Here is a 25,166-nt window from a genome sequence, read left to right as displayed (position 1 = left end):
TAAAAACTGTACTTTTGAGTTAAAATATATATTTATAATTTTAATAAATGACAAATTAAAAAGGCATGAACATTTTTTTTGTATCGAAAAAATATCGAACCGTGACACCAAAGTATCGAACCGAACCGAACCGTGAATTTTGTGTATCGTTGCACCCCTAATAGATATATATAAACATGTGGTCTTTTTGAGCTTTTCTTTAATTACTAAAGAAAGACACAAAGCTAAACAAAAAAAGCAAAATTAATCAATGTTTCAACACCCTATAATGATATGAAATATTTATATAAGCAGTCGTACACAAAATTGGTAGACAGCTGTTTTATGTATAATTCATTATATTGTCCATATAATGGTACACTTGTAGTAAAATAAACCTTATCACTACATATCACAAGCATATCTCTACCAAGCACAACAAGATTTATGTCATACTTTGTGCTACACTGAGCAGAGTCTTCATAACATGTAGCTATGTCTCTCATGGTCAATATAAATAGAAAATCTACAAGGAATAAGATTGCAGGTATAAAGCAAGGCAAACATTGTGTAAGCTATTAAAACATCTCGTGGCATGAAATCACTGAAGTGCTTAAGCTGTACAACTGGGATACTTTAAATACAGATTATCATTAGTTGGATACATTTAATTTCAATTTTTAAAAATGAATTCTTTCGCTTTAGGAAGTATTAGGTGTGAAAATTTGTTTTTCTTATTTTGGTTAAAGTTTGAAAGATGAAAATAATGGCTAAAAAAATCAGTAAGAATGTTCTCTAAAGTTTGTTAGAGAGTTTACTCCTTTTCTCCTTCACAAAATTCAATGTTTCAATGTGGAGCTGTCACAAACGGGAGGAAATCTCTGCCAACTGACTTACTGTTAATTGATTTCGTATGATATTAATACCATTCCATGTCAGTGTTTTGGGGTAAATCTTCTGCTACCATTACAAACATTAAAGGTGAAATAGCACATCTTTGTCTTATCTCCCCTTTTGATTTCAAACCTTGACCTAAATGTACTAAGCCATCTATTACATTCTGATTAACTTGAGGAACATATGTCTGCAACCAAAGCGAGGCAAGTTTTTATTATGAAAAGTTGATCAACACAAAGGCTTTATAAAAATCCATAATTAAAATAAATCCCCCTTCATTAAAAAAAGCACTGTAGTCAAGCAGGTCTAAAACAAAGAAGGAGAAGGTGTTCTGGACACACTTCACTGTATGGTTGGACTTTAGTCCTGTGTCAAACTGAATGAATCACGTCACATCCTGTAAGAGAAACTAGCTGTTTCCCTATGTGAAAGAGAAAAGGAAAAAGCTTAACAAGAGGAAGCACTCTCTCTGTCTGTTGGCTTTTTGGCTCACATCTCTGAGAATCTGCCTGGTTTTGTAATCCAGAGTCGACCATGAAGTTCCGTGTGCAGCAGACTTTCTGCTTCTTGATGTCCGTTTTATTCCTCTGTGTTGTTGCAGACCTTCAGGGTGAGTAGGTGAAAACAGTTCTTTGCAAAATGACCTTTGTCACAACACTTAACTTATGTGTAATTTATGCTTTTGTGTTTGTGTATCGTACAGGCAGTGCATGTTTCTATTACACGAGTCTCTCTTTGAAAAATATCTGCATAAATCTGGCAGCTGCAATCAATCATCCCTGAGTGGTATTATGGCAGTAATAATTATAATAAAAACAGAAGCAGTTCGGACCACACTGTTAATTTCATTACACTGTAGCTGTATATTAGACATGATTTAAAATAAAATGAACATAAGGTTAACTTTACGTTGCACCTGCACTTCGTTCAAAGGTGAAAGATTGGAGATAACCAGGCTAGGTGTGCTGATAGGAGAGGATTGAAGATAACTTTTCAGTAGGACAGGGTGCAAGTGTTATTAAGCAAATTTCTTTTTTGCTGACTTCATGCTGTTAAAGAATAAATGGAGTATTGCAGTGACTGTGAATAAACAGAAACAGATCTCATGCTCAACTCTGCTTTTTTACCAGGATAATTGTAGACACCACCCAACAAAGAATGTTTATGGTAAAAATAAATAAATGAATTAGCAAGTAGCCTTTTTCAAATTAATGATGACATATCACAGCTGGTTAGATTATTTAAATGTCTGGTTTAAACCAAAACATTATCATTTAGTGCTTTAGTTAGCGCCCTCACTATAAAGATGGGGATTAATTGTCCACAGCAAAAGCTAAACTTTTCCCTTGATTTCTAAAAGTATTGACTTTACTTACACAAGTGACCAGTTAATAAACTTTCTGACTTTTTTCTCTTTTGATCACCTACATGATATAGTGAACTCTGAGTTTTAGTTCTTTCACATGGTTTCATATGACTGTATCACATATAGTCTTCATAAAAATAAGGTACTGCCAGGATTCAAATATTGAATATTTTGAGGAATTTAGTTATAATTTTTAAGTGCTTTTTCTCTAAGTATTTTTAAACCATTCATCAAATTGTTGACTAGTTTTTCTTTTGATGACGTTACCAGAACCAGATATTGCATATTTTGAGAAATTTGGTATGTCTGTTATAATTTCAAAGCACGTTTGAATGGAAGATTTAATTTTTTTAATTATAAAGTTTTATGTTATGATTCTCACTGATTTCTGATATCCTGACAGCACCTGTAGTCCACACGGGGCTCGGGAGCCTGAAAGGTGAGTATGTGAGTGTGAAAGGGAAGGAGACTGGCGTCCATGCCTACCTGGGTGTCCCATTTGCCAAACCACCCCTCGGCCCTTCCTTGAGACTGGCTCCACCTCAGCCTGTAGGAGGATGGGAAGGAGTAAGAGATGCCACTAAACAGCCACCAATGTAAGAAACATGTGGTTCAACACACTTTGAGAAATGATTGGCTTTATTTGTATCATTAACATTGTCTCTCTTTAAGGTGCATTCAGTCTAAAGAAACTGTTTTGGATCTGGTTGATAAACTCGGTAAAGCACTGGTGGAAATACCAGACATCTCTGAAGACTGTCTTTACCTCAACATTTACGCTCCTGCAAACAGAGCTAAAAATGCCAAGCTCCCAGTAAGAACCTTTTGCTGTAGATTATGAGGGATGCCTAATCACAGTCTCAGTAAAGACACCCATCTTCAGAACTCAATTGTACATTTTATCATCTAAAATGTAAACTTAAGTTTACATTACAGTTTTCTCTGTTTAAAGTTTAAATTCTTAAAGATTAGTTATTGTAGCTTGACTGAGACTCCAAAAGATCCTCTAATCTTTGACAGAATGCTCTTTTATTGTTCTGCCCAGGTCATGGTCTGGATTCATGGTGGGGGCTTTGCGCTGGGATCTGCTTCAATATATGATGGCTCTGCCTTGGCTGCTTACCAGGACGTGGTTGTGGTTCTGATCCAGTATCGCTTAGGACTTCTGGGTTTTCTCAGGTAAATAAACTCCATCCATCCATAATCTCTCCAAAAGGTCTGCCCCGTGGCCTCCTCCTAGTGGGAGACTGTGAGTACATATCGCCTCAACCAGGAGGTGTCCAGGAGGCATCCTAATCAGATGTCTGAACCCCCTTAACTCAAACTCCTTTAGATGTGGAGCGGCTCTACTCTGAGCCCCTACCGAATGGCCAAACTCCTCACCCCATCTCTAAGAGAGAGGCCAGTCACCCTTGGGAGAAAGCTCATTGCCACAGCACCAATCTGTCCATAAAAATTATGAACAGAATCTGTGATAAATGCAGCCCTGGTGGAGTCCAGTACACATGAGGAACAATTCCGATTTATTGCCGGCATTGCAAACCAAGCGCTTGCAACAGTTGTAGAAGGACAGAATGAATAAAAACAATGGGACTGACCCCATACTCCTGAAGCATCTCACACAAGATCTACTCTTACAGACACAATCAAATGCCTTCTCCAAGTCCACACAACAAATGTAGGCTGGTTGGGTGAACTCCCATACACCCCACCATATCCTTGAGATGATAAAGAGCTGTGTTGCGCACCCAGGAGGAAAACCACATTGTTTCTCCTGTACTAGAGGTTTGACTAACTCACAGACTCCTCTTTCCAGCAGCCTGGCATAGGATTTTCTGTGGAGGCTGAGGAGTGCGATTCCCATATAATTGAGCACACCCTCTTATCCCCCTTCTTGAAGATGGGAAGCACAACCCAGGTCTGCCAATTCAGAGGTACAGCCCCAGATCTCAACGCAACACTGTAGAGGCATCTCAACCAAGATAGCCCTACAACATCGGAACTCAGGGTGAACCTCATCCACCCCAGGGGCCCTACCACCAAGGAGTTGTTTAACTGCTTCAGTAACCTCGCTCCTGGTTATGCATGAGTATCTTCAGTCGAAGTCAGCAACACTCCACCCACACTATACACAGTGTTGGTAAAGCTCCTGTCCAGGATACTGGTTCCAGAGCCCAAGATATGCATTGAGGTGAGCCTGACTTTATCTGTCTGGTACCTCTCAATCTCACACAATATCTCAGGCTCCTTCCCCAATACAGGCGACGTTTCATGTCTCCATCGCCAGCCTCAGTAGACAGGCATCGGTCTGCCAGTGTCTCCACCCTTGGCCACCACTGGCACACATTGCACCCGACCCCTACAGTGCCTCCAATCTCCCTTGTTCAGGCCGCCCCAAGCTGACCCCATGTGCTGAGGCCCAGCCCCCAGGTTCCCACCATCAGGTGCCATCCCCAAACCTGGCTCCAGGGTGGGGCCCCAGTAACCCACTCCCAGGCAGGGTAAACTGTTGGCTCACAGTGTATAAACATAGCTTAATAATTTTTTTTACTCCCTTACCCTGTCAGTCAGGTTCAACAAATATGTGGAAGTGGGATATGCTACTATTCCCCAAATGGACAAATGAGATCCAGTAGCGAGTTTCAGTAGTGACTTACTGGCAGGAGCTGGTAGTGCCAGCTGCTGCCAATAACCTACAATAAAAAACCTACAATAGAATTGTCTTGTGAAAAGATATTTCATTTAGGAAAAATACATTATAAAAATGGCATTTTGATCTATCAGCACTGGAGATGAGCACATTTCAGGGAACTTTGGCCTGCTGGACCAGGTTGAAGCTCTCAAGTGGATCCAGCAGCACATTCACAACTTTGGAGGAGACCCAGGATTAGTTACTATATTTGGAGAGTCTGCTGGTGGAGTGAGCGTGTCTCTTCTGGTAAGAATCTACAGTTAGAGGAACTTTATATAAACCTTTTCACTCTAGAACAAAAATTTATATTTGATGTGTTACTTGAATCACCAGCTCCTGTCACCACTGTCTGATGGGCTGTTTCACCGTGCTATTGCTGAGAGTGGCACAGCTGCAATGAATGTACTTATGGCAAATGATCCTCTACCAATGGCGCAGGTTAATTATCCATATTCATCTTTTTTGGAGGGTTAAAAACATTTTTGTATTACAGAATAATGAGAATATTAAAATGGATTTGTTTTGACAAATATTTGACATTCATATTATACATTTCACCTCAGGCAGTTGCAAATGCATCTGGCTGCAGTCTTGAAAGCACAAAGAAGATCAGTGACTGCATGAGAAACCTTGATATTGATACTATAGTGGGTTTTACACAGGTGAGGTAATGGGTGCAAACATGATAGAGAATGATTATTATGTCTTCTACAATATTTCTTTGAAGCCTTTGATTTCTCCCTCAGCTCTGTTCATGCTATCACATCTTTCACTTTTGTACATTTTATTTTCTCAAGGATCCAAATTTGAGAATTCAAGTAAATGTTGATGGACATTTCCTGACTAAACCTGTGGATGAGCTGTTTCGTAAACATGAACTCCATGCTGTTCCATTCATGACTGGTGTCAATAATGATGAAGGTGGATGGATGCTTGCATCAGTAAGTGTCACAGGAACATGTAAATAAAAAGCTCCATGATCTCAATGTAGTTTGTTGTTGTTTTGTAATGTTGAAAAAAAAGTAATTTGGCTTGGTATTTCCTTAGTTTTTTGCTCCCCAAAACTGGACAGAAGGACTAGATCGAGAATTTCTTTTGAACATGGTTTCCTTCTTCTACCCCGACGTAAGGCAGACACCACTTGATGTTACAATATTACTGTCCCCTGACCTGCTCGAGCTTCTTTGATTGATGTGTTGCTTATTTCTTTAAGCCTAAAGCAGCATTTATCAGAGATGTGATAGCTGATGAATATATCGGAAATGGTGACGACCGTGTGAAAAACAGAGATGGGTACACTGAGATGCTTGGAGATTTGTTTTTCACCATTCCAGCGATCAAAGCTGCTAATGCTCACAGAGGTAATTTAATTTGTTTAATGAAAGATTATACAAATCTGCCTAAAACCCAATACTTGATGTTTACTGTGACACACTTTCATTAACAAATATCACACGCATTCATCTAATTCTAGATGCAGGCGCTCCTGTATACCTGTATGAGTACCAACATCCTCCCAAATTCCTGCAGCAGAAAAGGCCGAGCTTTGTCGGGACTGACCATGCAGATGAAATGTTTACAGTTTTGGGATTTTGCTTCACAACTACCCATATTAGGTTACCCAGTAAGACTTTATAAAAACTCTGCCTTAGTGCTTGATCTGTTTTGTTTTGTTGATTGAAAAGTGTTTTGCAACATGATCGTTTTAGATCCGTGCCCTGAGGATGAAGAACAGTTGAGCAAGATCATGATGAGCTACTGGGGGAACTTTGCTCGCACAGGGTAGGAATTTCCAAATGTTGTAAATTTCACACATTTAATAACTGAATAACAAATGTATATGTGTTTAGATCTCCTAATGGGCACAACCTTGTCCACTGGCCAAAGTATGGAGCAGAAGAAAAGTACCTGGCGATTGGTTTAAAAAAGCAGGTAACTGCTCAGCACCTGAAGAAGGAGCGCTTTGTCTTCCTGACTCAGACCGTCCCAGAGAAGATCAAACAGCATGAGGAAAATGCAGAACGCAGCGAGCTGTAGAAAACTCACATCTGGTCTCTGCTCCATCAATTTTAAAGTAATTACACTAAACCAGGGGTAGGCAAATTTAGGCCTCAAGTGCTGGTGTCCTGCAGGTTTTAGATGTGTCCTTGATCCAACACAGCTGATGCAAATGGTCAAATGACCCCCTCAACATGTCTTGAAGTTCTTCAGAGGCCTGGTAATGAACTAATGATTTGATTTAGGTGTGTTGACCCAGGGGGACTTCTAAAACCTGCAGGACACCAGCCCTTGAGGCCTGGAGTTGGCTACCCCTGGACTAAACCATAATTCCCTTATCAAAAGGTCTTGTGAGGACCATCCATATTCTAATGTGATTTTTTTTTTCAATTAATTGAATCCAGAGTATCAGGGTATTTTAAATCTAGTACTGTAAACATAAGTTTTGTAAAACATTTATAAAATAAAAAGTTTTGACAAACCAATTTTGCAGCATTTTGTTTGTTTGTGACCTGTGCTTCTTTTACCTGAAAACTTAGCACTCCATTCCCTCAAACATCCTATCAGATTAATTAGATAAAACTTTACTAATCCCTAAAGTGGGTTCTTCCCGGAAAATTCAGTTCAGTTTTTTCTTACATTTTCTCTTGTGTGCATTCAACCTTCAGAAGTCCTCCCGAGCAACTGTGGCAACACCTCTGTGTCTGTGTGGGTCATGAGAAATGCAATGCAAGCAAAAACAACTGCACTTGTATTAATTACTGTATCATAGTTCAAGAGCCTGTGACACAGCATGTGCTCATATGAATAAACTTGTAACCAAATTCACATTTTGAGCTTTTCAGACAGGCAGACGAAAAAAAAAAGGATTGCAAGAAAAAGTTGGTCATTACGATAGCGGCGAAACTTTTCTGGATTGAGTCCTGAATCGATCCTAAAGCTTAGACTTTAGATTGGACTTTAGTCCCGTGATGGTTTGGCGTCAAACTGAATGACAGCATATCTTGCTAGAGACACTATATTTTCCTCTTTGTGAAAGAGAAAAGAAGAAGCCTTCATATGAGGACGCACTTCCTATATCTCTTTGTTCTGCGCTCGGTTCTTGAAAAATCTGCAGAATTTAGCAATCCACAGAGCTGACCATGGAGTTGCATGCAAAGCACAATTTCTTCTTCTTTGTATCCGGTTTATTCCTCTGTGCTGCTGCAGAACTTCAGGGTAAGTAGGATAAAACTGTTCTTAGCAAAATGACCTTTGTAACATCACCTAATTTCTGTGTAATGTGTGTGTTCTTTAAACCTAAGTGTGTGTGTGTTCCTTAAACCTACGTGTAGTGCATGTTTTTCTTCTTTTCCTTTTTTTTTGCACAGTCGCTTTTTGAAAAGCTTCTTTTTAAATCTGGCTGTAGTATCATCTTCAGTGGTATGATGGCTATAATAGTCATAATAAATGCTGATAATTAAACATCAACTTTTGTGTTCTAAGTCCAGGTGACTTTTTACCTACAAACTGTGTTCAAAGGTGAATGATAGCAAAGAACCAAGTATGGTGTACCCATGGGAGATGGTAGTATGTCAGCATATGTATATGTATGTATGTATATATATATATATATATATATATATATATATATATATATATATATATATAGCTTTTTTTTTTTGCTAACTTCAGTGACTGTTAATAAACAGAAACAGATCTCATGGTCAACTCTGCTTCTTCACCAGGATCACTGTAGACACAACACACAACAAAGGAAGTTTATGGTAAACAAACAACAAAACAAAAAGCCATTTGAGCAAGTGGCTTTTTTTCAAATAAATGATGAACTATCACACTTGCTCAGATTTTTTAAACCATTTTAAACCAAAATAATAAAAAAGCTTATTTAGTGTAATGGTGCTGTAGCTTAAGCAACTTAATCCACCAAATGGTCTGCATCAATAAATTAATTAAATTAGAATTTAATCAATATTAGGATAGGAATTAAATTGTCCACAGCAAAATATGAAATTGTATTCGTTTCCTGAATGTGGTTATCTCAAATCCTGAGGATTAATATAGTGGCGAACCAGAGTTTTCTTGATATTGAATTCATTTTCATAATTAACCAATTCATAAAATTCCATTTAGGCTGCTCATGTATTTGACTTAGTTATACAAACAGTATTGTAACACTGTTTTTTAACATGGCTTTATATGACTGTGTCACATGAAAAGTTCTATAAGGAGCAATTTTAAACTTGTCTGATGAACATAGTCTGCATAAAACTGAGCTATAGAGAGCAGTCAATTATTGCATGTTTTGAGCAAAATACTTTTCACTGGAAGATTTATTTTATTTTTAAAATATAAAATAGAATAGAATAGAATAGAATAATCCTTTAATTGTCCCACAATTAAAGGGGGACGATGTGAAGTTTTATGTTAAGATTTTCAGTCATTTCTAATATCCTGACAGCACCTGTAGTCCACACAAAGCTCGGGAGCCTGAAAGGTGAGTATGTGAGTGTGAAAGGGAAGGAGACTGGCGTCCATGCCTACCTGGGTGTCCCATTTGCCAAACCACCCCTCGGCCCTTCCTTGAGACTGGCTCCACCTCAGCCTGCAGAAAGATGGGAAGGAGTAAGAGATGCCACTAAACAGCCACCAATGTAAGAAATGTGAACTTCAACATACTTGGAGGAATTATTGGCTTTATTTGTAAAATTAGCATTGTCTCTCTTTAAGGTGCATTCAGTCTAAAGAAGCTGTTTTGGATATGCTTAATAAACTCGGTGCACTGCTGGCAGAAGTACCAGACATCTCTGAAGACTGTCTTTACCTCAACATATACACTCCTGCTAAAAGAGCTAATAATGCCAAGCTCCCAGTAAGAATCTTTAGCTGTAGGTTTTGACTGTTGCCTAATCACAGTCTCAATAAAGACACCATTCTTTAGAACTCAGTTGTTAATTGTATCATCTAAAATGTAAACTTGAGTGTTTTTGTTTGTTTAACATTTAAATTACTTTTTGTTATTAGTTATTAGATTAGTTATTGTAACTGACACTCCAAATGGTCCTCTAAGCTTTGAAGAAATGGTATTTTATTGTTCTGTCCAGGTCATGGTCTGGATTCATGGTGGGGGTTTTACGCTGGGATCAGCTTCAACATATGATGGCTCTCCCCTGGCTGCTTACCAGGATGTAGTTGTGGTTCTGATCCAGTATCGCTTGGGACTTCTGGGTTTTCTCAGGTAAATAAACTTCATCCACCCATAATCTCTCCAGCATGTCCTGGCTCTGCCTCAGGGCCTTCTCTCAGTGGGACACTGGGAGCCCAGGACACCTTACCCAGGAGGCGTCCAGGAGGCATTCTAGTCAGATGCCTAAACCACCTTAACTTGCTCCTTTTGATGTGGACGAGTAGTGGCTCTATTCTGAGCCCCTCCCGAATGGCCGAACCCCTTACCATATCTTTTAGGGAGAGGCCATCCACCCTTGGGAGAAGGCAGGTGTTGCAACACCAATCTGTCTGTCGATCTCCCACTTCCCTCTCCCCTTACTCATGAACCCTCCCCAGGCCTGGCTCCAGGGTGGGACCCCTGGAACCCTATCCCAAGCAGGGTAAAAGGTCACTCGATGTTTTAATCATAGGAATGTAAATGAACTCAAGTTTCCAAATTAGAACATACAATGAATTTGTTGTTCTGCTTTTTTATCTGATCTAATATGAAAAAGGATTTAAAGTTTGCTTTATTTATCATGTTGTATAAACATGCAATAGCTTGGTTTTTGATTGCCTTACCGTATCACTCAGCTTCAACAAATATGTGGAAGTGGCATATGCAGTTACTGCCCAACTGCACAAATGGGGTCCAGTAGTATCAGAATCCTGGCACTACTATCTGCTGCCAATAGCACTGGACTTTCTGTTGAATTTCAAGATCAACCTCAGGGTGAAATTGGCCACCTTCGGCACTACTTTATTCAATTTCACCTTGAAAGTTCTTGAAATCATTTTAGAGCTAATAGTCACAACTTTTTCTATTATTTATACACTGTCACTAAACTAAAAAAAAACTCACGTTTTTTTCTAAAAAGATTCACGCACCTCAATCCCAGATTAGTTCTAATACATGTTGTTGGAGTGATTTTGTTAAAAGTTGTCATTGTTGTGTTTAAAACTGTAAACCTTGTCCTGAACTGCATGTTCAGATATTTTTCTGTTCCTCCCCTACATGTTTGCTATTAGCAAACTGCAGGCACATTCCATGTAAAGGTTCTGGTTTCCTTATTTGGTAAGGAATGTTCACTTCCCGACCTTTAGGGGCTCACCTATGCTTGTATGTAGCCATATATGGGGTGGGGTCAGATGACCCTTTTATGACTAAAAATGCGGTTAAAACGGTTGTAACCAGGAAGTCACGTATACAAAGACATATACACAAAGTGTTAGGAAGATTACTTTTAAAATGTATTCAACGACAGATTACAGAACACATGCCCCAAAAAATGTATTTTCTAACGTATTCCGTTACGTTACTCAGTGAGAGTAACGTATTCTGAATACTTTGGATTACTTAATATATTATCAAGCTTTTTACAACTACATGAATGTACTATTGCTGTGTGATTTATTACTATTACTGAAGGTTACTCACCATACCCATAGCAACTAGATTTTAAATCTTAATATAAAATGAGTAAACGTAGGGTGGACATTAGGTAAGGCTGCACTTTTTGCAGCGAGCTCGTGTAGAAAACTATTCTGCGCATATATAAAACAGGTTCGCGGCTCCGAACCGAACCGTCTGGCTAATATGTCGAGTTTCGTGTTGAGCTCGTAGCCGAAAACTAGTTTTACTTTGTTGTCTGGGTCAACTTTTCTAGCGAGAGACAGAGAGAGGCGTTGAAAGGCTGCTCCAACGGAACACAGCGTACAGTCGAGTCTTAATAGCTTACTTACAACTGGGCTCGTCAGGAACTCTTTTTGGCTGCAGTGGTTATTGTTATATTTACTCTTCCAGCTCCTGTTTCTGCTCTGTGACAACTCATACTTTTCCACTCTCCTGTAATTTTAAAAAATATTTCCTCATGTCATTATGAGACGCGAGATTGAGACACAGGCATTTGAGCCTCTTAATGCGTGTTTTGTTTGGGTTTCCACCGGCGTGGAATTACCAAAAATGGAGAGGGCATAGTCTAACATATGAAGCAGGAAAAGACCGCTGTGTAATCCCTTTATTTGAACAAAGTAACTGTATTCTAAATACCACCTTTTTAAACGGTAACTGTAACGGAATACAGTTACTCATATTTTGTATTTTAAATACGTAACGGCGGTACATGTATTACGTTACTCCCCCAACACTGCAGCCACATACTAACACATACACACACGTGCACTCACATGCTCACACGTGCATGCACACACACAGTGCCTCAGCTTTTACGACACATCATATGGGTTTTACAATGGGGGATTGTGTAACTGTGTTCACTAAATAAAAAGGCTGCAAGGGGAGGCTGGAATTTGGAATTGTCTGGGATCAGGTGAGGAGCTTGAAGCTCTGGATCCTGACCGGACCAGCTACCCTTGCGCAAGTGAAAGCCGATTGAGCTCTGGTTGTCTTGCTTTGTTTATTGAGATAAGTCTCTGAGCCAGCGAGGCTTGCGAGTGCAGACCTAACACATGTGTCCTCACAGATGCTTTAAACACATGGATAAAAGTCTCTTGTGAAAAGATGTTTCAATCAGGGAAAATACATTATAAAAATGGCAATTTGTTCTATCAGCACTGGAGATGAGCACATTTCAGGGAACTTTGGAATGCAGGACCAGGTTGAAGCTCTCAAGTGGATCCAGCAGCACATTCACAACTTTGGAGGAGACCCAGGATTAGTTACTATATTTGGAGAGTCTGCTGGTGGAGTGAGCGTGTCTCTTCTGGTAAGAATCTACAGTTAGAGGAACTTTATATAAACTTTTTCACTCTAAAAAAAAAAAAATAATATGTGATGTGTTACTTGAATCACCAGCTCCTGTCACCACTGTCTGATGGGCTGTTTCACCGTGCTATTGCTGAGAGTGGCACAGCTGCAATGAATGTACTTGTTGCAAATAATCCTCTTCCAATTGCCAAGGTCTTTTTGGAGGCTTAATAACATTTCTGTTGCAGATTAATGAGTATATTGCAATTGAGTTCTTTTCCTAAATATTTGACATTTATATTTGACATTTCACCTCAGGCAGTTGCAAATGCATCTGGCTGCAGTCTTGAAAGCACAAAGAAGATCAGTGACTGCATGAGAAACCTTGATATTGATACTATAGTGGGTTTTACACAGGTGAGGTAATGGGTGCAAACATGATAGAGAATGATTATTATGTCTTCTACAATATTTCTTTGAAGCCTTTGATTTCTCCCTCAGCTCTGTTCATGCTATCACATCTTTCACTTTAGTACATTTTATTTTCTCAAGGATCCAACATTAAGATTTCAAGTAAATGTTGATGGACATTTCCTGACTAAACCTGTGGATGAGCTGTTTCGTAAACATGAACTCCATGCTGTTCCATTCATGACTGGTGTCAATAATGATGAAGGTGGATGGATGCTTGCATCAGTAAGTGTCACAGGAACATGTAAATAAAAAGCTCCATGATCTCAATGTAGTTTGTTGTTGTTTTGTAATGTTGAAAAAAAAGTAATTTGGCTTGGTATTTCCTTAGTTTTTTGCTCCCCAAAACTGGACAGAAGGACTAGATCGGGAATTTGTTTTGAACATGGTTTCCTTCTTCTACCCCGACGTAAGGCAGACACCACTTGATGTTACAATATTACTGTCCCCGACCTGCTCGAGCTTCTTTGATTGATGTGCTGCTTATTTCTTTAAGCCTAAAGCAGCATTTATCAGCGATGTGATAGCTGATGAATATATCGGAAATGGTGACGACCGTGTGAAAAACAGAGATGGGTACACTGAGATGCTTGGAGATTTGTTTTTCACCATTCCAGCGATCAAAGCTGCTAATGCTCACAGAGGTAATTTAATTTGTTTAATGAAAGATTATACAAATCTGTTTAAAACCCAACACTTGATGTTTACTGTGACACACTTTCATTAACAAATATCACACACATTCATCAAATTCTAGATGCAGGCGCTCCTGTATACCTGTATGAGTACCAACATCCTCCCAAATTCCTGCAGCAGAAAAGACTGAGCTTTGTTGGGAGTGACCACGGAGATGAAATTTTTATAGTTTTGGGATTTTGCTTCACAACTACCCATGTTAGGTTACCCGGTAAGACTTTATAAAAACTCTGCCTTACTGCTCAATCTATTTTGTTTTGTTGATTGAAAAGTGTTTTGCAACATGATCGTTTTAGATCCGTGCCCTGAGGATGAAGAACAGTTGAGCAAGATCATGATGAGCTACTGGGGGAACTTTGCTCGCACAGGGTAGGAATTTCCAAATGTTGTAAATTTCACACTTTTAATAACTGAATAACAAATGTATGTGTGTTTAGATCTCCTGATGGGCAAAACCTTGTCCACTGGCCAAAGTATGGAGCAGAAGAAAAGTACCTGGCGATTGGTTTAAAAAAGCAGGTAACTGCTCAGCACCTGAAGAAGGAGCGCTTTGTCTTCCTGACTCAGACCGTCCCAGAGAAGATCAAACAGCATGAGGAAAATGCAGAACGCAACGAGCTGTAGAAAACTCACATCTGGTCTCTGCTCCATCAATTTTAAAGTAATTACACTAAACCATAATTCCCTTATATAAAGGTCTTGTGAAGATTATCCATATTCTAATATACAATGAATATTTTGGCATTTTCTTTTAATGGAATCCCTGATTTTGTTTTTCAAAGAAAAAAATGTCATTCTTACATTTTCACAAAACTGTGAATAGACTGTCCAGTAGGATGAAAGTATTAACAATAACTGCCAATCTCAAGTCACCTGCGTGTTACCAGGGTATTTTAAATCTGGCACTGTAAAAATAGGTTTTGCAAAATGATAAAACATTTATAAAATGAAAAGATTTGACAAACCAATATTGCAGCACTTTGTTTGTCTGTGACCTTTGCTAGTATTACCTGAAAACTTACCACTCCATTCCCTCAAATATCCTTTGAGATGCAACATGCGTTTTTTCATATTTTTTTCTTACATTTTCTCTTGTGTGCATTCAACCTTCAGAAGTCCTCCCGAGCAACTGTGTCAACACCTCTGTGTCTGTGTGGGTCATGAGAAATGCAATGCAAGCAAAAACAACTGCACTTGTATTAATTACTGTATCATAGTTCAAGAGCCTGTGACACAAGCATGCGCTCATATGAATAAACTTGTAACCAAATTCACATTTTGAGCTTTTCAGACAGGCAGACGAAAAAAAGGATTGCAAGACAAAGTTGTGAATTAGCGGCGAAGTAGGCGGGACATCCGAAGCAGAAAGTGTTCTGGAAGTGAGTCCTGAAGTGAATCTAAAGCTTAGACTGTAGATTGGACTTTAGTCCCGTTATGGTTTGGCGTCAAACTGAATGACGTCTGTTGTGTCCACACATACTATTGCATTTGTTCTGTAGATGCATTTACCAGAAGCGCTAGAGGGCGCTAGTGAGTATGTTGTTCTGGTTTTGGAGAAGAAAAAAAGAAAAATAAAGAAAGGAGTCAACTCCGGTAATCCTCTGTTCCTACCTGCGTGTGTGTGTAATACTTGCTGAACTAACACCACACAACAAGTGGCGACGAGAGTAGTGGTGATTAAGTTATGGCTCTGCTCTCTTTGCAACCCCCGGCTGTGTTCCTGGATTGTCCGGGCGAACCGAAAATTCCATTTGCTGCGTGGAAAAAGTTGTTCGATAACTACTTGCTGGCGATCGGGGGTAATGACTTTGCTACGGAGAGGAAGAGGGCCCTGCTCATTCACTGCTTGGGAACGGAGGGACAACGAATCTACAGCGCCTTACCACTCGCTACGGATGATTACGAGGGATCCGTAAAGGCTTTGGAAACGTACTTTCATCCTAAAGTCAATGTTGTCGCCGAGAGATACCGTTTCAGGCAACGAGCCCAAGCTGTCGGTGAGTCTACAGATCACTACGTTGCAGCACTGCGTGAGCTCGTGAAACAATGTAAGTTCGGGGCTATGGAGAATGAAATGTTGCGGGATCAACTTGTAGAGAAGACAAATAATGCTCGTATACGTGAAAGACTGCTAATGGAGGAGGATTTGACGCTCGATCGAGCTTTGGAAATTGCTAGGCGTACAGAGGCTGCAATAGCTGATGCAAAGGCCATTGCTGTCGGTGAAACAAAGCCTGTTGCCGCTGTTCAAGTACAAAAGAAGATGCGCAAGCCAAAATACAAAGCAGCTAAAAAAACGGATACAGCTCCGACGTGCTACCGTTGTGGTTCAGCTGATCACAAAGCCAATGATAAATCCTGCCCCGCAAAAGACTGCAAATGTAATACGTGTGGGAAAATCGGACATTTTTCGAGAGTGTGTAAATCTTCTCATAAGCTTGTTAATGAAGTGACTGTTCCTGAAATGTGTGTTTTAACTGTTGACAATTGTGTCAGTGGTGATCCGGCTAAATTGATGTGCACTGTTGCAGTCACTGTACCAAATACTGCACAGGCATGCACTGTTAAGCTACTAGTAGACACAGGGTCTGGTGTTTCCATACTGCCTGAACATGTTTACAGCACAAATTTTGGCTCAGTTAAGTTAAGTAATCCAGCTGTTCAGCTTATTACATATTCAAAAGAGAAACTGGATGTATTAGGGTGTCTTAGAACTGACATTACTTACAATGGCAAGAGTGCCTCCACAGATCTCTACATTGTGAGAACAGGAACACCCATACTGGGAATGGACTTGGTGACTGCCCTCCAGCTACACATAAAAGGGGGACAATTAGTTCTTGACAGTCCCAAGGTCTGTGCTGCACTCCAGCAAACCTCGGCTCTGCCCACTCAATGTAAACAGGAATGTGAGTCTCCAGTTGCATTCGGATGTGCAAAGGACTTTGTACATAAAGTGAAGGTGCGACCTGAAGTGAAGCCAATACAGCAGAAACTTCGACGCTTACCCCTGTCAGTCCGTGATGCTGTTTCCGCAGAACTCAAGAACCTTGAGGAACATGGCATCATAGAGAAAATTGATGCATCTGAATGGGTCTCCCCGATTGTAGTCACTAGAAGGAAGACTGGTGGCATACGCATGTGCGTTGATTTGAGAGAACCTAACAAAGCGGTGGTCGCTGACAGTCATCCCTTGTCACTGATAGAGGACATACTGTCTGAGCTGCGTGGGGCTGTCATGTTCTCCACCCTGGATCTTAAATCCGCCTACCATCAGCTGAAACTACATGAAGAGAGTAGAGGGCTCACTGCTTTCATTACACATGAAGGACTGTACCAGTACTGCAGAGTTCCCTATGGGTTGAGTTCAGCACCTGCAGCCTTCCAAAAGATGATGACACAAATCCTACGCGGCCAGAAAGGGGTGCAATGCTACCTTGATGATGTCATCATATACGGAACGTCAGAAGATGAACATGAGGCCAACTTGCGTGCTGTGTTACACAGAATCAACAATGCAGGACTGAAACTCAATGTTGACAAATGTCAACTCCGTCAAACTACTCTGAGCTTTTTGGGTCAAAAGATCGGTCCAGAAGGTCTGCTGCCAGATGACTCTCATGTCACTGCCATCCTGCATGCGCCGCCCCCTACTGATCCTGCAACCCTGCGCTCATTTCTTGGCTTGAGTGCATGGTACAGCAAGTTTATGCCAAATTACGCGACTGTTGTTGAACCTATGAGAGCTCTTCTGCGTAAGGACTGTTCATTCCACTGGAACGAAGCAGCTCAAGCAGCGTTTGATCAAGTCAAGCGGTTAATCGTGCACAGCCCTGCCCTGGTGATGTTCGACCCCAGTAAGCCAACCATAGTCTCAACAGATGCCTCAGACTACGGTGTAGGTGCTGTTTTGACTCAACTTGACGGTAATGATGCAGAACATACTGTTGTATTTGCATCTCGCAGCTTGTCTGATGCAGAGAGGAAATACTCAATCGTTGAGAAGGAAGCTCTAGCTTGCGTCTGGGCTGCTGAAAAATGGCGCACATGGCTCTGGGGCAGAAAATTCCTCCTACGAACAGATCACCAAGCACTGACAACACTGCTGACTACTAAGGGCAATAACAGAGCTGGTCTACGCATAGCCAGATGGTCAGCTCGCCTGTTGGAGTTTGATTATGAAGTGGAATATAGAACTGGGTCACTGAACCATGTTGCTGATTGTCTTTCTAGGCTTCCACTTTCCGAGACAGACATGGCATGTGCAGAGGATGTGGAGTCAGTTGCAGCCATCCTCACTGATCTGAGTGCTGTGTCTGAGGATGACTTCCAGTCAGGGTGCAAAGACTGTCCAGTGTTCACAAAGCTCCGTGTGCAGATACAGAAAGGCTGGCCTGCTAGGAAGACGTCACTGGATCCTGACTTACAGCCGTACTTCCCAATCCGCCATGAACTCGCGGTCTTGAACGAGTGCATCATCAGAGGTACACATCGATTGCTAGTGCCTGAGTCGTTGCAGAAAAAACTCACTGATATAGCTCATGAAACTCACCAAGGCATCGTCCGTACCAAACAACGCCTGAGGGAAATGTACTGGTGGCCCAAAATGGATTGTCATATAGAGACACTGATAAAGAACTGTGCAACGTGCAGACAGAATGACAAGTCCGCTGTCACCCATGATGCTCCACTCCAACCCATTCCTTTACCAGCTGCTGCTTGGGAAAAGGTGTCTGCGGACATCATAGGCCCTTTTGAAATAGCCCCTTCTGACTGTAGATTTGCCATCACATTGGTAGACTACTTTAGCAAGTGGCCTGAAGTAGCTTTTGCTCCCCGAGCTGATGCAGCTACTATCATTCAATTCCTTTCTGTAGTTTTCTCTCGTGAAGGGAATCCAAAGACACTGATAAGTGACAATGGCTCTCAATTTCTCTCTGCTGAGTTCACTGACTTCCTGAAAAGCAGGGGAATCCAACACCTGAGATCCTCAGTGTATTACCCAAGAGCTAATGGGGAAGTTGAGAGATTCAATAGATGCATTAAAGACTGCCTACAGACTGCCTCGATTCAAGGACAACCCTGGAAATCGTTCCTGAGAACTTACCTGATGGACTACAGAGCAACCCCTCATTCAACAACTGGAGTTTCCCCTTCAGAACTGCTCCATGGACGACGAATGAGAACAAAGTTACAGGTAATGGATATGCCTGTTCCTCAGACAGAGAGGCATACCATGTGCGAAAGAGTTAAGAATAAGCAAATGAAAATGAAAGAATACACTGATGCTCGCAGACACGCCAAACCATCCAACTTTCAGCCTGGTGACAAGGTACGGGTTAGGAAGCCGTGGAAGGTAAAGAAAGGCGAGTTAAAGTTTTCCAAACCAAGGACTGTCATGACAAGGAAAGGACCAAACACTTATTTGCTGGATGATGGACGGACCTGGAACGCCTCACACTTATCGGCTCTGTCAGAGCTGAACGCAGGTACTGATTCTGACACAACAATGGACTGTCATAAACCAGGAACTGATCTAGCATCTAACTCTGAGTCTGATAGTAGGCTTAGGCCCACCAGGATGAGGAACCCACCTTGCTGGACCCAAGACTTTGTCATGGGAAAGTGAATGTTACTGAGTAATGTGAAATATGTTAAAAGTGTATTAGGTGACATACATCAGAATGATGAAGTCAGGTTCACATAAGAAGTCCTTGTTCAAAGGGGGAGATGTTGTGTCCACACATACTATTGCATTTGTTCTGTAGATGCATTTACCAGAAGCGCTAGAGGGCGCTAGTGAGTATGTTGTTCTGGTTGTGGTTTTGGAGAAGAAAAAAAGAAAAATAAAGAAAGGAGTCAACTCCGGTAATCCTCTGTTCCTACCTGCGTGTGTGTGTAATACTTGCTGAACTAACACCACACAACAACGTCATATCTTGCTGGAGACACTACCCTTTCCTCTTTGTCAAAGAGAAAAGAAGAAACCTTCATATGAGGACGCACTTCCTCTGTCTCTTTGTTCTGCGCTTCTTGAAAAATCCGCGGAGTTTCGCAATCCACAGAGCTGACCATGGAGTTGCATGCAAAGCACAATTTCTTCTTCTTGGTATCCGCTTCATTCCTCTGTGCTGTTGTTGTTGCAGATCTTCAGGGTAAGTAGGATAAAACAGTTCTTAGCAAAATGGTCTTTGTGACATCTCCTAATTTCTGTGTAATGCGTATGTTCCTTAAACCTACATGTAGTACATGTTTTTCTTTTCCTTTTTTTGCACGAGTTGCTTTTTGAAAAACTAGTGTTTAAATCTGACAATATTAATCAATCAGTAATCAACGGTATTATGGCAGCAATAGGCATTTTAAAAGCTGATAATTAAACATCAACTTTTGTGTTCTAAGTCCAGGTGACATTTTACCTGCAAAGGCTATTCACTCTGTTCAAAGGTGAACGATAGCAAAGAACCAAGCATGTGAGACGACGGTTTTAAAAGACTGGACCGTGCAAATTTTAATTATTGTTATTATTTTCATTTTGCAAAAAAGGCTGTTTTTAAAAAAAATCTTTCTGCTGACTTCATGCTGATAAGGAATAAATTGAGTATTGCAGCGACGGTGAATAAACAGAAACAGATTTCATGGTCAACTCTGCTTCTTTTTCAGGATCACAATACACAACAAAGGAAGTTTATGGCAAAAAAAAAAAAAATACAGAGCCATGTGAGCCAGTAGCTTTTTTAAAAAAAAAAATAAAAATAAAAAAAATGATGAAGTATCACAGCCCTGCGACAGACTGGTGACCTGTCCAGGGTGTACCCTGCCTCTCGCCCTATGACAGCTGGGATAGGCTCCAGCGCCCCCCGCGACCCTGAAAAGGATAAGCGGAAGCGAATGGATGGATGGATGGGTGGATGAAGTATCACACTTGGTCAGATTATTTAAACCACTTATACCAACAAACAAAATAATCATAATAAAAATGCTCGTGTAGTGTAAATGGCAATGTACACCTGTGTGGCAGGATGTTGGACCTAAACAAGGCACTCAAACACGGGATGTTAACCGAAAACGGCAGCTTTATTCCTGGAAATATATGGGCTCAAATTGTGGTCATAAATATTTTGTACTTGTAAATGAAATGCGTAGTTGTGAACTGAGTTTTGTAACCTTGTAAACAAAAATATCTGAAATTTTTATGTTTGTGCATCTATAGATTAGAATTTGTGTGTGTGTAAAAGAAGATTTACACAAGTTACATTTTTTTTGGTTAAGGTCTGGTTACAGATACAAAGCAAAAAACTCTGAGCTCATGTACCGTGCTTGTGTGTGACTTTCAAATTAGAAGTACGAATTTTGACCCAATTTTTTCTTCCTTTCAGCTGATTGGTCAATGTTGTGTCAATCACAAACTTAACAATCCAATCAGAGAACAGATGGGTTTGGCTGTGGAGGGGTGCTTTACTGACCTCCAGGTCTTCGCACCACGAAGGAAAACATGCTATGCGTGTCTGAGTTTGGTGAATTTTTTGTCACAGGTCTTCATGCTAATACGGGGAGCTTCAGAGCCTTTTCAAATATTCAAATACCCAGTGGACCTTGGGGGGGGGAGTAGTGTTGTGGAAATGACACACTCTTCACTAGTTGGGATAGTTACAAAGCTTTCTTTTTTATGAATGAGCGATTCATGTTTTTATTGAACATTTGAAGATAATACAACACAAACTCTTGTAGAGGTTATAATGTCAGAGAGAAACATGTTTTGAAAAGACAAGCAGGTTCTAGTGATGGGATTTCCGGCTCTTTTTAGAGAACCGGCTCTTTCGGCTCGGCTCACTAAAAAGAGCCGGGTCTTTCGACTCCCAACCGGATCTTCAGATTGTTTTGTTGCTTAAATTAATTTGTTATTAACAACAATATAAAATTATGCACAGAATGAATTACTAATGTAAAAAAAAAAAAAAACGCGGTTTTATTTATATATGTTTATAAATAAATATATACGGTGGCCCCTAGAGACAAAGCACGTACAAACTCCAAAATGCATTTCTAGCGTTAACTGAACTTCCAAAACAGAGCTACCTAGATCACTAAAATTACACAATTGAAAGCATATGTGTATTGTTTGTGTATTTATACACAGGCACTCATATATATTCAAATAATTGAAAAGTAAATTTCATTTACCTGTTACTACCACACACCAAATCCGGTTGTCGGTACTTCCTGACTTATGTAGCCAGTAGGTAACAAAAGCTCAACACTGCGCCTAGCATCCTGGAGCACTTCTGTTGTGTTTGTATGTGCTTCGGAGATTGTACGTGCTATGGAGTTTTTACGTGTTATGGAGTTTTTACGTGCTTCGGGGTTTGTACATGTACACCACCACCATCAACTTTGCTAAATTACTAATGAAAAACATCGACCAGGCTGCAATTGAGCAGCAATGTCCATCCAACTCTTTTCACAGTTGTTGTGGTCGTGATAATTTTGTGAGGCCATATTGAAATGCTCAGATGAGCTTGCCAAAGTTTTTCAAGTTGTGCCTCTATCGCCCGTGTCCAGATCACACGCTGCACTGTCGTGCTACTACGTCTTTCCACTTTCGTTTCTGTTTGTGCGTGTGCAGTGTGAGAGGCTGCGTTGACACCCTCACGAGGGGCGACAGGATTTCGAACAGGTTTGATTTTCTTGTGACCATTGATGATCGGGACCTGGTTGTGAGGTGTTAGTCGCTTCTCGTTACCAAATGTATACTACACAACACACGATTAAGGCGAAATTCAGGCCCATCCCCAAAACGGTCGCACGACTGAAAAACTGCTCAAAATGGGCCAGAAATTGTACAGTGTGTGCCCAGCTTTAGTTAGCCATGAGTGCCTCCGTTGTGAAAGGGTCTTTATTCTGCTCAGTGTGACTCACAGCAATGGTCCCTGGTCAGCCCTGACTTTGTGTTAAAGTCATACTAAAGTAAAATATCTGGTGCTATACCAGATATTTCTGGTATAGCACAAAATTATCCTTTCAACAGTTATTGAAAGTTAAGAGACCTAGCTTGTATGAACCTTATGGGATATTCATATAGAGATCCTCCAGCTTCAAACTGTATTACCCTTCCAGGACCTGAAGCTCAGTAAAGCACCCCTTCAAACACAATCTGTTCTCTGATTGGAATGTTACATTTGTGATTGACATGACATTGACCAATCAGCTGAAAGAAAGAAAAATAAAGTCAAAATTCAAACTAGTAAGTTGAAACTCACACAGCCAAAGAACTTGAGCACAGAGTTCTACACATAGCTTATGGCTTTGTATCTGTAACCAGACCTTAACATAAAAAATTTGTAACTTGTGTAAATCTTTTTTACATACACACAAATTCTCATGTATAGATGCAAAAACATAAAAATTTCAGATATTTTTGTTTACAAGGTTACAAAACTCAGTTCACAACTATGCATCTGATTTAAAAATACAAAATATTTATGACCACAATTTGAGCCCTTAGGAAATAATTCTACAGGTTTACAGAAAAGCCAATTGAAAACAAGAAATAAGAAAACTAGGAATTTCCTAGGCGCACTGCGGTAACAAAAAGCAAAGAGGGTGTACAACGCGACAACGGACAGAGGAAAACACAGGGTTAAAATACACAAGGGAGTAACGAGTGAATGGGAAACAGGAGGGACACACATCTGGAACTAATCAGATATAATGAGACAAAGGGCAAGCAAAGCTCAAAACAATGAGACTATTAAAGTAAAACAGGAAACACAAGACAGGCAAGAAGACACAGACTTGACAAGGTGGCACAGCTGACTGGGAAGAGACAGGGAACATGGGACACGGGAACAGAAACTAAACACAGGTTAAGATGAAAACTGATGGAGGGAGAACTAAAATTACTGAGAGCTTGAGAAAAAGGATAACCAAAACCAAGAACAATAATAAACAAGTAATGTTAAACCAAAAAAAACCAAACACTGCCATGACAGTAAATGTGCATTATAACAGGCATGTCTCTGTAGCTGTAGCTCGATCAACAATTCTTTTTAAATATAAAGTTTTAGGTTAAGATTTTCAGTCATTTCTAATATCCTGACAGCACCTGTAGTCCACACGGGGCTCGGGAGCCTGAAAGGTGAGTATGTGAGTGTGAAAGGGAAGGAGACTGGCGTCCATGCCTACCTGGGTGTCCCATTTGCCAAGCCACCCCTTGGCCCTTCCTTGAGACTGGCTCCACCTCAGCCTGCAGAAGAATGGGAAGGAGTAAGAGATGCCACTAAACAGCCACCAATGTAAGAAATGTGAACTTCAACATACTTGGAGGAATTATTGGCTTTATTTGTAAAATTAGCATTGTCTCTCTTTAAGGTGCATTCAGTCTAAAGAAGCTGTTTTGGATCTGGTTGATAAACTCGGTGGACTGCTGGCAGAAATACCAGACATCTCTGAAGACTGTCTTTATCTCAACATTTACACTCCTGCAAAAAGAGCTAATAATGCCAAGCTCCCAGTAAGAATCTTTTGCTGTAGGTTTTGAGGGATGCCAAAACACAATCTCAGTAAAGACACCCATCTTTAGAACTCAATTGCACATTTTATCATCTAAAATGTAAACTTAAGTTTACATTACAGTTTTCTCTGTTTAAAGTTTAAATTCTTAAAGATTAGTTTTTGTAGCTTGACTGAGACTCCAAAAGATCCTCTAATCTTTGATGGAATGCTCTTTTATTGTTCTGTCCAGGTCATGGTCTGGATTCATGGTGGGGGCTTTACGCTGGGATCAGCTTCAACATATGATGGCTCTGCCTTGGCTGCTTACCAGGACGTGGTTGTGGTTCTGATCCAGTATCGCTTGGGACTTCTGGGTTTTCTCAGGTAAATAAACTCCATCCATCCATAATCTCTCCAACGGGTCGGCCCCGTGGCCTCCTTCCAGTGGAACACTGGGAGCCCAGAACTCCTCACCAAGGAGGCATCCAGGAGGCATCTAGTAGATGCCTAAACCACCTTAACTGGCTGTAGTAGCCAGTTAAGTATGTAGCAGAAGAAAAGTACCTGGCGATTGGTTTAAAAAAGCAGGTAACTGCTCAGCACCTGAAGAAGGAGCGCTTTGTCTTCCTGACTCAGACCGTCCCAGAGAAGATCAAACAGCA

The 25,166-nt window shown here is 40.5% G+C and overlaps 2 protein-coding genes across 3 annotated transcripts; both read left to right on the top strand.

Annotated features, from left to right (window-relative positions):
- The first annotated feature begins 1,183 nt into the window (after positions 1-1,183).
- Positions 1,184-7,365, top strand: LOC308390937 (fatty acyl-CoA hydrolase precursor, medium chain-like). 2 transcript variants are annotated; one of them, XR_013970528.1, is made up of 13 exons: positions 1,184-1,486; positions 2,646-2,838; positions 2,915-3,056; positions 3,288-3,421; positions 5,027-5,180; positions 5,268-5,372; positions 5,498-5,596; positions 5,732-5,875; positions 5,982-6,059; positions 6,148-6,295; positions 6,409-6,550; positions 6,644-6,716; positions 6,785-6,923. XR_013970528.1 is itself a non-coding variant. In XM_080873308.1 (13 exons), exons 1-13 carry the CDS (start codon positions 1,411-1,413, stop codon positions 6,969-6,971), a joined length of 1,683 nt encoding a protein of 560 aa, XP_080729434.1. In that variant the 5' UTR covers positions 1,184-1,410; the 3' UTR covers positions 6,972-7,365. The 2 variants fall into 2 exon arrangements, 1 of the variants encoding a protein (XP_080729434.1); XM_080873308.1 differs by having other exon boundaries at positions 6,409-6,558; positions 6,785-7,365.
- Positions 7,366-7,574: 209 nt separating this feature from the next.
- On the top strand, positions 7,575-14,652 carry LOC308390948 (cocaine esterase-like). Its single transcript, XM_080873322.1, has 13 exons — positions 7,575-8,150; positions 9,394-9,586; positions 9,663-9,804; positions 10,037-10,170; positions 12,712-12,865; positions 12,955-13,059; positions 13,165-13,263; positions 13,399-13,542; positions 13,649-13,726; positions 13,814-13,961; positions 14,075-14,224; positions 14,310-14,382; positions 14,451-14,652. The coding sequence occupies exons 1-13, from the start codon at positions 8,075-8,077 to the stop codon at positions 14,635-14,637; spliced, it is 1,683 nt and encodes a 560-aa protein (XP_080729448.1). The 5' UTR covers positions 7,575-8,074; the 3' UTR covers positions 14,638-14,652.
- The last annotated feature ends 10,514 nt before the right edge of the window (positions 14,653-25,166 follow it).

Source organism: Rhamphochromis sp. 'chilingali' (genome assembly GCF_963969265.1).
Source record: "Rhamphochromis sp. 'chilingali' genome assembly, chromosome: 2".
In the NCBI taxonomy this organism is placed as follows: Eukaryota; Metazoa; Chordata; class Actinopteri; order Cichliformes; family Cichlidae; genus Rhamphochromis; species Rhamphochromis sp. 'chilingali'.
The sequence above is the reverse complement of the archived record's forward strand: the minus strand, read 5'-3'. Positions and strand labels throughout refer to the sequence as shown.